The sequence below is a fragment of the Podarcis filfolensis genome, assembly GCF_964270895.1.
Source record: "Podarcis filfolensis genome assembly, chromosome: 11".
NCBI lineage: Eukaryota > Metazoa > Chordata > Lepidosauria > Squamata > Lacertidae > Podarcis > Podarcis filfolensis.
The window spans coordinates 47,822,236-47,834,411 of NC_139613.1; the positions used below are offsets into that span (position 1 = coordinate 47,822,236).

Below are 12,176 nucleotides of genomic sequence, written 5' to 3' on the forward strand. Positions count from 1 at the left end.
AGGCGGCGTAGTCTTTCCCACAGCGACGAAAGCGGCAAGGCCCGGACTACAAGTCCCGGCATGCCACTCGGCAGGCTGGTCCCGCCGTTCACTGCCCCTCCCGGCGCAAAGCATTGTGGGCGCTGTAGTCCTGGCTCGGCTGAGGCCGGGGCTTTTCCCGCGCGCTCCTCCCGCGCTGGCTGAGGAGCCGGGAAAGATGGCGCTGGAGGCTCGCGGGATGGAGGAGGACGGAGAGATCTCGGACTCCGACTGCGAAATGCCCGCCTCCGCCAGGAGCCCCCCGCAGGTGAGGCCGCTGCCCAGCGGCGACCGCTTCTTTCCCCGTAGGCTCGGGTCCGCCTGGGGGTCCGCCTGAGGAAAAAGCCGCGGCGAAGCGAGCGAGGGGACGGCCCCGGCTTGCGGCCTTCCCCGCTGCGTTTCGCTTTTGCCTCCGCGGCGGCCGCACAGGACAAGAGATGCTGCTCCCGGTAAACGTTCGTCGGAGCCCCGTAGGCGGCGTTCGAAATTCGCCAGGCGCATTTTTCTCCGGACCGCTGGCGGGATGGCGCCTGACGTCACCGCCATCTGGAGGTGCCCGCTGGGGAGATTCTGGGGTCCTGCCCGTTTTCCCATGCGCAAGTGACGCCTAGAAACAGGAGATGGGGAAGCTGCGGGGGAGGGGAACAGCACCTTAAATGGCACCCATGATCCCTAGCTAATAGGACCAGTGGGATGATGGGAATTGCAGTCCAAAACATCTGGAGGGCTGAAGGTTGGGGGTGCCTGCCTTAAACCAAAGGTGCAACAACGTGTGCAGTGAAATTTTCCATGGAGGAGCAGTTGCAGGCCAGAGGTGCCAGGTTGCAAGGGGGGTGGGGCAACATCATGCGTGTGACATCCTGATGTGTGTGAGAGCCTCTTGCCTCCCTCCCTAAGCCGGTTAGGAGTTTCTCGGGCTTTGGGAAGGAGGTGCCAGGGCTTGGATAGGATACTGGAGCCTTCCTGGCTCCTTCCGAAAGCCGGATGGGCATTGGGAAGGTGGCAGGATGGATGCTGGATTCATCTGAGGCTTGCACCTCCCTCTCCAAGCCAGGCAGAACCACCTTGGGCTCATTTCTCCTTGATCCATATCTAGGTGTCTGGGTGAACATTTGTAAATCAGGGAAACTGCCATGGGCTGCTGCCACACAAATCTCCTGCAACCAAGCACACTGCATCCTATTCTGTTGGCAACAGTATAATGTTTCTTTCCAGCTAGAGCAGAAGCAGGGGGACCTGTGGGTGCCAGACTAGGCCTCTGTGGACACATGTATGGACGTCTGTTTTTGGGACACTTGGCACTAGACAGTGATGGCTCTCTAACAATATATGGAAGCAGACATGGTCTTAATTTTTTTCTTTTTTCAGACCAAGCCTTCTTGATTTGCTTACGGCAGTTTGTACTTGAAAGGAACAACTCTGTGTGTGGCTACTTCGAGGGCCACATTGGCTTGGCTTTCTAACGTAAAACAATGTTTGGCTTTCTAACTTAAAACAAACTATTATAATTAGTGTTCGTCTGCATTAACTGTTCTTAACAAGATTGCCACCAAATTCTCCTTGTGCTAGTGGGGTGCTGTATACAGATCCTAAAAGAGATTTCAAACAGTGCGTTCAAACTACCTCTGTATCAAAGTTTGGTTTGTATGTTTAGGGCTGTGCTGCTTTTGTCTATCATTAGATAGGGAAAGTGAATAATGGTGTAATGAAGTAGAGGAGACTCACTTTCCTGAAAGGTATTCAACCAAAGCTTTCAGCATACGCCAAATTGGTCAGCTGACGTGTGTTTGGAACTAAAATAAATAGAAATCTGCATCATTCATTTTCCAAGCTTGTGGACTTGTCAGCTAGTTTCTGTAGAGCAAATGATACTCATCATTATATTACTATCACCTCTGGTATGGCTAAGTAAAAAATGTGGTAGAACTCTTACATATTTTACATAAAATTATCAAAACTAACAAGATAATGCTATTTTTTGTGAAGATCCACACTGTTTCAAAGCTCAGCATAGAAATATTACACATCCAGTAGAAATCAGTGAGATACATTTGATATTCCGTAGGCATGTACTCAGTTTTTACATGCTGTCAGCCTCAGAAAGGGGTGGAAAGATTGTAGAAATAGGCGTGTTTACTTATGGATGTATACTTTATGCCACATGTGGGAGATGGTGCTTATAAGTCTGAGCATAGTATTTCTACATTTCTGGCTATGGGAAGTGGTCCTAGTACCTGGGGATGGGCAGAGGCTGGAGGAGGACTGATAACATCTATGCACTCAAATTCAGACAATGTATTGCTGTGAAATTTTTGGACCCATGGCCATTTCTTCCCACACCCATTTGTGGAAACCAGCTGCTGCTGGGCTTTGTCGAATAACCTCTATACACATGCTGGGGCGTCAGGGTATGGGTGTTTTTAGATTGCACCACAAAGGCCATACATTCCTGTGCCAGTTAATGTAGCTGACTACTGCCTGCACCCAGAGGGCTGTGCCCAAGCCCATCAAAGCTCAATTGGCTGCACTTGAAAGACCTATTATTTGAACCTTTTGTGAATGTTAGCAATTTTCCTTTCTCCCGCCAAAATTTTGACCCGGTTCTGCTGTAGGCAGAGCTAGCCCAGTGGAAATGTGGTGCCAGACTTGCTGAGGACTGTTAATACAAAGCAAACCTTGACTATAGTAGCTAAACTGAAAATTCTTCTGCTTAGAAAGTCAGGTCAGTGTGGGCCTTTCAAATAGCCACATGCATGTTTACACTTCGCAAGGGCAACTTGCTGATCATAACACTGATAGTTTTGGGGCTGGTGGCTAAAGTGGAGTCAGTGGTCTATTATTCTACCTCTCCTAGTCTTTCATTCTGCCCTTCTACTTGTTAGAAAGCTAGCATGTTTGCACGCAGGAATATTGCTAGACTGCAACTCCTATCAGCCACAGTTATTACCGTGAATGATCAGGTTGATGGGAGTTGTAGTCTAACAACATCTGGAGGGCCACAGGTTCCCACCTAGTCGTTTAAAACTGCAGTGTGCTTACTTTGCTTGCTTTTTATATTTGCCTTTTTAGTCTCTATGCATGTATCTATGGTAGGTTTTTGTAAAACAACACTGGGTAATGCTCTGTGATAACAAAAATGGGGTGCTTCTCTTGTTTGATCTTTCAACATTTCCCCTAAAATCTGACTGTGACACTGAGGCCTTGAGTAGCAGTAGAACTCAAGAATTTAGGCTCTGCTGAAATGTGCTGGTCACACTATCAGATATCCTTCAAACACAACACAGTTAAATATTTCATTATGTGACCAAGATAGTCTGAAAGCAGCCTTCTGATGCTGAAGTGAACCAAATAAACAGCAAATGTGCAATATATGTCTAAATTCTCGTAGTATATCTAATAGGTGAAAAATATATATGCTGTGTTTATATGTAAAGCTTCCAGATGATACATGGCAATAGCTAAGTTTCTGAAGCTCCTCCAGGTGTCAGAAAGAGACAAAACGTACATTCTTTATGTAACTCTGTATTGTCATTTAGGAATCTGGGCTGTGAATTTTCAGTGGGTGCATCAAAACAGGTGTGTGTTTTTAGATAAAAATGAAATTATTAAGCATTTGAAATTTGATAAAATAAAAGCAGAAGTTGAGAGCAGCATTTCACCAAGAGGAAAATAGTTGGGACCCACATTTCAACACTGGGCAGGGGCAAAGCCAGTAAGAGGGGTCAGGGGTCATTGACCTCCGTATTCTTCCCCCTGTGACTCTACACAAATCCTGTAATTTTGTGCAAGCTGTCACAAAGAAAAATAATAGTTGTCAAGAAAGCAGCTATGTGATTGGGTGACATGCATGCCTACACCATAGGAATAATGCTTTCTGCGCCATACTCTATGGCTAGGGTCATGCCTTACATCTGGCCACAAGCAGGCTTGGGGTAGCCAACTTCTGTTGTGGATGGAAGCAAGACTTGTCTTACTAATTTGAACCTAGTTTCAAATAATAGTTTGTGGAATCGAAAGCTTCACATTCAAGAAAGTGATTACACTTTGTGTCCTTGCATGTGTAGTCAGAGAGCTAAACAGAAATTTGTTTCTTGTTAAGCAGATAAGATTCTGCAATGCATGCAGAGGGTAAGGTTCACATTACAGTATGCTTCTGGGTTTTGTAAGACTCTAAATAGTTTACAGCCAATTTGTTCTAAGCATCACAGCAACCACTTGATATGCACACTTTCCCTGGAAATGCATTAATTTCCCATTTAAAATCAGTTCTTTTCAATTGGCCCATTTCCCCCTTGATGATTTAAACCAATCCACTGTGGTTTTCAGCCTCCTTAGGTACTTGGAAGCTTGGTGGAGGGCAAATTTATTTGAGCTTCAAAGAGAAGGCCACAAATCAGTGTGGTATTTTAACCTTAAGCTATGTCATGAAAAAGGTTAGATTGAGGCCTAACTTGCCAAAGCCAATTATAGGGCAGTCAATGAACATATTTCTTTGAATGAAAGTTCCAATGATTCAAAGGAGGATTCCCTCCAAAAAAAGTGCCTAGAAGTGTGCAAGAGCAGCAAAAATGTTCTAACCCAGTGTGCATGAGCCTTGGGTCCTCAGATGTTGCTGGAATGAGAAAGTGGATAGAGAAACATTTCTCTCTTTCATAGTACTAGAACTCATGGTCATCCAATGTAGCTGAATGCAAGAAGAATCAGGTGAAATAAAGTAATTCTTCAGGGCATATTTGAGCTATGGAAATCGCTCCCACAGGGTTCCAGTGCTATCAGCTTAGATAGTTTTAAAAAGAAGCTGAGACAAAATTCATGGAGGAGAAGACTAGCAATGGTCACTAAACAGGATGGCTGCGTTCTCTCTCTACTGTTGGAGGTAGTATTGCGCCTGAACACCAGGAAACTGCAGTCCGGTAGAGTGCTCTTGTGCTCAGATCCTGATTGCCAGTTTCTCAAGAGCATCTATCTATCTTTGAGAACAGGAGGCTGGATTAGATGGGCCACTGGCCTGATCTAGCAGGGCTGTTCTCGTGCACTTGGAATGCTACTCAGAATTTTATAACGTTTTAACTGACCAGTTGGATAGGAGGGGGTGAAAGCTGATTCTCTATTGAATACTGAAAGTCACTTTGAAATTCAATACCTGTTCAGTTCAAATTGGAGTACCGTCGCTTAAAGGTTAAAGAGGTTGCGTGTGTGAGAGAGAACTGGAACTGAGCTTTGCCTTGAGTCTTGATCACAATTTTCTAGCGATTCATTCTTATTTGGCATGCTGATACATATGAGGAGCTTGGAGAAAATGAGCAAGAAGCTGAGTGCCAGGGACTCTAAATTGGATCTTGGCACCTCCCTGCTTCCAATTTGCCTATGGTCAGAGTGAGAGGAGAGAGATGGGCTCAGATCCTATGTCAGTGGGGACCTGGACAGATGGGTGTTCTCCCCCCTTTTTTTACTCTCCTGAAAGACTGTGTATCCTGTTTGAGGACCTCAAGCCTTTCCTGCTCTAGTTCCTGTCTTCTTCTTGTGGATAATACAGTTTTAAATCTTTTTTTTTATTTTGGGGGTGCAGTGAGTTTTGTGCTTGCATTTATGTAGCTTTTGGTTTTTTGTTTTGTTTTGAACTTGCTTTACTTAATTTATTTGTTGTAAGCTTCCCAGAGAAACATGCTTTTGAGCAGCGTGCAAGTGTCAAAAGTAAAATGATGAGGGAGGAGGCTGAGTAAACTCTAGTTTGCCTTGGGAAGTTTTGCACCCAAAAAAATCCCCTATAGGGTGGCAAATTAGTGCACAATAAAATGTTTCTTTTTTTAACAACGACAGCAAACATCAGTCTTGCTTTCTTTTTACATTTCAGAAACAGCACGATATCAACTCAGCCAGATCTTTTCCAACTGGCATTCCCCCCTGTGCACCAAGTGTTCCTTACCGCACAACCAAAAGTTTGGACTCCAGTGACGAGAGCTTCTCGGATTCAGATGAAGACAGCTGTCTGTGGAAGCGGAAGCGACAGAAATGTTCTAATCTTCCTCCTGCTAAACCAGAGCCTTTCAATTTTGGCCCGATCCCTCAGAAACAGATTACTGTAGGGGGTAAAAAGATCAACAACATCTGGGGTGCAGTGCTTCAGGAGCAGAACCAAGATGCAGTGGCCTCAGAACTTGGGATTCTAGGGATGGAGGGAAGTATTGATAGAAGCCGGGCATCAGAGACTTACAATTACCTGTTGGCGAAAAAGCTGATGAAAGAATCTGAGCCGGAAGTGGCTGAAGCATTAGACAAAGAGTTAGATGAATATATGCAGGACGACAAAAAGACATTGCCAAAGGAGGAAGAGGAGGAGGAAATTGGACAAGGCCTCTTGAAACGGAAACGGCCCGTTAAGGACAGATTGGGTGAAAGACAAGAAATGAATTACAAAGGGAGGTATGAAATTACTGAGAATGATCCTGAGGAAAAAGTGGCAGATGAAATTGCCTACCGGTAAGATTTTGCTCTTTTAATACACCTTCGTCAGATTTTCAATAAATGTCACCTTACACAATAACAAAACTTGTGGGACATTGGGTGTTTATTTTATTTTATTTTTTAAAAAATAACAGTACTAAAGAAAAGCTATTACAGGGTGACCAACCCGGCACCTGCCAGTGCCATGCTTTCATTGGCTCACGGATACCAGATCCTTGAGATTCCGTTTAAAAAGAAACCAAGTCTTTAGCAAAATATGCAGGTACCCTTGTAAGCAGTTTCTGTGACTGAGCCAGTCTGGCTGCTCCCACCTGCCAGCGTTTTTAGTCACTGCGTGAAATCAGAGTTCTGAGGTTTCTGTTTCAGTTCATGGAGACTGGACAGTCAAATGCTTTGGCTTCTACTTAAAATTGACTGAATAATTTGATCTTGTGAGTAAAGTTGAACTTGGGAGCCTCTGCATACTAAGCATATTCTTCAGCCCTTCCCCAAAGCAGAACCCCAGTTCATAATGTTTATTTGCATGAAGTCTCCTAGTTGCCCAGATATTCAGTCAAAATATTACAGGTTTATATAGCCATCCAAGAATTACTCGGTACAACCCCACTGCACTATACAGAAACCTCAGGACTCTGATAAAATCCAGCTGTTTAGACTCACCCTGAGAATGCGTGCTATTCACATGAATTGTGTGGCACCCTCCGCTGCACGGCCATAGAATATGCTTGAAATATATATTGATTTACTTAGACGCAACTAAAAAATCACTGTGAGAAGTTAGGAATGCACATTGGACCCATTTTGGTACTATCTCATTTTCTCCTCTTTAGACCAAATATGTGTCCTAGACAATTGCATGGGGTTTGTGAAATTACCAGGGCGGTGGTTAACTGGAGAAAAGCATGAAGTTATATCAATAGGAACCAAAAGTAATGTGAACAAACAGAATTACAGTTTGTCTGTCGTGATTATTGGGTCTGCGCATGTGTAAACGTTTTAATGACATTATCTTTTTAATTCTGGTTTATTGGCTGTGTGCTTCTGGCTTCCCACTGTGGCCTTGGACTGATACAGTTGTAAAATTTTGCGGTTTTGTACTTTGTCAGGAAGAGAACATGAAGGTTCCCTGCTCCCCCCCCCCATTTTAGAAGATACTTATGAGGCCAAAGGGTGCTGTGGATGATGCAGTCTTTCTGTTTGGCTGGTTTGCAGTTGTTGCAGAGGGCACAGCTGTCCCATGTGGAATTTGGAGCAAATTAGCCATTGTGCATCCTATGCTTTTAGGCTCCAGAGAATGAGACTTTATAAAATTAAAGTTTCAAGGTAAAAAGTTCCACTAGACCATAAAATAATTGGACCATTCTTTACCCTCATAATTTGATAGCTGGTAATACTCAGTTATAATAGGTGTCTGTCTGTAATTCCCAATAGCTGAAAACATTCTTAAACCATAATCAAAGGACTAAAGATAATTTTGGGTTGCACTCCCACCTGCCTGGAAGGTTATCCTTAGCGGGGAGTGTGTGTAAAATTGGGGGAGTAAGTGATGGTAAGCAGTAAGGTCAAGGGAAATTAAAAGTAGAAAGTACAGGCTGACAATTCAGTTTTTAAAAATATTACCAATTCAGATATATTCCACCCTTCCTCCCAAAACTCAGCACAGCGAGCCTTCACTACAGCAATGCTAGGCAAATGTCAGATAGTGCTAAACTTGTAACAGTGGGTACATTTGTTCATAATTATGTTTTGCCATTCAAGCAGGTTACAAAATGCAAGGGTTTCCAGTTTTCATAGAATTTCCCTTCTCCTTTTAGGCTTTGTGAGCCAAAGAAGGATCTGATCGTACGGGTTGTGAAAATCATTGGGAAGAAAAAATCTATTGAACTACTGATGGAAACAGCTGAAGTGGAACAAAATGGAGGCCTTTTCATAGTGGTAGGAAATAATTGCTTTTTCAGCCTACATACTTAATCTTTTGACAAATATAGAGTCCTATTTAAAAAATTTTTTGACATAATCTTTGCTCCAAGGGTTCTGTGCACGACTTCTTATAAATATTTTGATTTTTTGAGGAACAGCATATTTACAGCAGCAAGTCCTATTGAGTTGAACAGTGTATAGGATTGCAGCTGTTATGTCTATAGAAAGCTTTAAAAAGTTTCTTTTTCCATTATGCAGAATGGCACTAGAAGAAGAACACCAGGAGGAGTTTACTTAAACTTGCTGAAAAACACACCTAGTGTAACTGGAGAACAAATCAAGGTAAATAACATAATATATGTAAACTTTTTTAAAACAGCACATTTTTAAATTACTTTGAAAAGCAAATGTTAAATGAGAATGTTTAAATTATATCTCCTCTTGCTGACTTCTGATTTCAATTTATACATCTTCTGAAGTAGAAAATGGGCAGCCGGTTAAGCCAGCTGTTCTTTAAAGATCCCATTTTTAATATTCTTATTAAAAGTATGCTTTCTGAGCACAGTTCAGAGTGTTGGTGCAGACCTTTAAAGCCCTAAACAGCCTCCACCCCCATCGTTCATCCCAGATACTGAGGTCCAGCTCTAAGGGTCTTCTGCTGGTTCCCTCGTTGCTAGAGGTGAGGTTACAGGGAACCAGGCAGAGGGCCTTCTCAGTAGTGGCACCCGCCCTGTGGAACACTCTCCCATCAATACGTCAAGGAAATAAACAACTATTTGACATTTAGAAGAGACCTGAAGGCAGCCCTGTATGGGGAAGTTTTTAATGTTTGATGTTATATTATGTTTTTATATGTGTTGGAAGCCGCCCAGAGTGGTTGGGGCAACCCAGTCAGATGGGCAGAATAATAATAATAGTAATAATGTTATTATTCTCATCTTCATATAATCATCATTATTTAGATACAAGAAGAGTAACAACCATTCCCTGCCATCGAACAACTCCCCCCCCCTTAAACAACCCCCCAGGCCAAGAGTTTGTTCAGCAGCCTCAGCTTTTGTAGCTGGAGTCAGTCTGGGCCCCACCTTTCCAGGCTAGGTACAAAAAAATCTGCAGGGGTAGGGAATGGGTCTTCCAGGACTCGCAGACAAGATGGCCTCAGGCCTTTTTAGCAATCTCGGCATTTGTAGCTTACAACTGTATCTCTGAAGGTTTGCTCTTCAAAGAACATTACAGTAAAAAAATACCCCCTAACATTTTTCATAATCCAAAAAGTCATCATATTTCCCTGTGTTTTTTCTAGTCTATTAGTAAATCAGTGAAATCATAAAATTGATATATACCTTCTAACTGCAAAATATGTAACAAATGACTGTAGCGGTGATGGGCTTCAGAAACAGCCCTTTCTGTATTCTGGGCAGGCAGACTTGCAGCTGTTTAAAATAGAGCACCTCTCTCACTTTAGGGAGCTGAAGTCTTAATTTTCAAATATTCTGTAGCAGCATTTGAAAGGATATGGCATTCTTCAAAAGAGATTTTTGTTCTTTTGTCATACAGTTAGCTTTCATCTCTAGTTTAAAGGTTAGCGAAGGAAAGTGGTGGTTTCTGAAAGGTGACATTGCCTATTATTCCTCAGCACTTCATGGAGTGTTAACATTCTCTTTGAAGGAAATCTTCTATATTGAAAACCAGAAGGAGTATGAGAGCAAGAAAGCAGCAAAGAAGAGGAGAATTCAAGTCCTGGGGAAAAAGATGAAGAAAGCTATTAAAGGGCTCAACCTTCAAGAATATGATGATGCCTCGAGAGAGACTTTTGCTAGTGATACAAATGAGGCATTGGCTTCGCTGGATGACTTGCAGGAAGGACATGGAGAAATGAAACTGGATCCTGAAGATGCTATTGAAATTGATCACACTCACGACGTGGACCTCTTTTAATGCATCGGGTACTTGAGAGACCATGCTTTTTGTGAGATATATTAAATTGCAGTTTTTATATTAAGACTACGTCTTGTTTTCATTAGTGGCGATGGTTGTATACTGAAGAGGGCCTTTGTTTTCTAACTTAGTGTCCATACTTGAGTTTTCAGTTTGATTTAGATCATGAAAATACTTTGATCCGCTATCTCCTAGTTAGGCTATGTTCCCTCACCTGTGGGATAGTTTCTAGGTAAGAGCAAAACTGAATATTCTCATTCCAGAGTAAGGCTCATGTCTGGCGCCTGCTAACTGCATAGAAATGTTTTCTGTATTATTTAACTAAAGGTAATATGCAACAAAGTGACATACCACACTTGGACATTTAATCTGCCATGAAAGCATTTATAATAAGCATGGTGTTCATGGTTGCAGAGTTTGGGAACATTTTTCTAATACGGTATTCCAAATGTTTGCAAATTACTGAAAATGTCTCTTTAGATGCAGCATTAATAATAGGAAGGAATGCAATGCAGAAGTATTAGGTGTCCTTTGTCTGAATGTGCATTACTATCCACGAGACTGTTTTCTTTAGAAGATTGTAAGGAATGTTCAGATTTATGTTTTGTTTTAATGACAAAGTACCTGGGCTTTTTTTTTTTCTATCTGAAGCGGTAGATGCAAAAATTTGCAGAATTCTTATCCCATTTTTGAATTTTGTGCACTAAGACAAATGGACTTACTGCACCACACTTTTAGTTATGCTGATAAGTTTTGTGCTAATGGTGTGATATTGTGTCAAATTACATGTAGTTAAGTACCACTGAAATCTGTTGGGCGTTGAACACAATGTAACTGGTTACAGAATTGCAGCCCCCAGTAGGCCAGACTCAAGATTCTTGGTTACCATTTAGGATTACAATTCTCTTTCTAAATGCATATTTTTGTTTTCTTCATTATCTATGGGGGGGGGGGATCTGAGTTGCATAGTTTAACTACATGCAAGTGTTGAGTTGTACACGGCAGTTGTGCACAGTACAGTTTGTCGGGTGAAAAAAAGCCCATCTGAACTTTTCCAGGCTGACTTTTTGGCTCATTGTCCTCTGTATTTTTGTGTTAATGCCCAACAATTTCACGAAAGGGTTGTTGAGGCTTAGGCTGTGGTCCGCTGATAGCCTTCAGAGGGTCTAACAGTCTGCTGCATATCACTTATGCTGAAAATTCATGGCACTAAATTGCCTTAAATCTTGACTACACTGACTTAATTGTTTTGTGAGTTGCTGCTCAAATAACAAGTATACCAATTATCAATAGATCATTAAAGATCAACAAGGCTAAAGATATCCACAGTAACTAAATTTCTTGGGATAGAAATGTTCTTTTCTTAGTATCTGGTATCCGAGATGACCTCACATGCATATGGGGTATTATGTGAAAGAACCCCAATTTATTTTTGTGTTTTCATTCCAAAATGTTAAGTTAAAACTGCTGTTCCGGATGTGGAAACAATGACATGTTATTGCCAGCTAATAAAGGATTGCTCTCTCAAACTGTATTGTAGAGAATTCAAACTTCACCTATAAGATGGTTGTACTGTACTTAAAAGATAACTATTGCATATACTTCAAGTATACAATCCTCTGCTGTTCTGGGAATATGCACATGAAAGCAGGCTGTTAGCTAGAAAACTATCTGAAATGCTGCGCTAAACACCATTACAGTGTTGGTAAAGTAGGGTTCTTTGCCAAGGCTGTTAATAGTCTGCATCCTTAGCAACCTTATGCTGGGTGTAGCAAGTCTAAAAGAATCACCCCCACAGCCTGTTTCTTAATTAAGACTACTTAATTGGAGTAAAA

At 42.1% G+C, this 12,176-nt stretch overlaps 1 protein-coding gene across 1 annotated transcript; it reads left to right on the forward strand.

The window, feature by feature from the left end:
• PHAX (phosphorylated adaptor for RNA export) lies at positions 1-11,870 on the forward strand. The gene is made up of 5 exons (XM_083577139.1): positions 1-286; positions 5,873-6,498; positions 8,298-8,418; positions 8,662-8,745; positions 10,072-11,870. The coding sequence occupies exons 1-5, from the start codon at positions 197-199 to the stop codon at positions 10,339-10,341; spliced, it is 1,191 nt and encodes a 396-aa protein (XP_083433265.1). The 5' UTR covers positions 1-196; the 3' UTR covers positions 10,342-11,870.
• Positions 11,871-12,176: the final 306 nt, after the last annotated feature.

Coding starts and splice junctions, on each gene's coding strand:
- PHAX (XM_083577139.1), top strand. CDS start 197: ATGGCGCTGGAGGCTCGCGGGATGGAGGAGGACGGAGAGATCTCGGAC. Junction 287..5,872: donor CCGCCAGGAGCCCCCCGCAG/GTGAGGCCGCTG, acceptor TTTACATTTCAG/AAACAGCACGATATCAACTC. Junction 8,746..10,071: donor TAACTGGAGAACAAATCAAG/GTAAATAACATA, acceptor TTCTCTTTGAAG/GAAATCTTCTATATTGAAAA.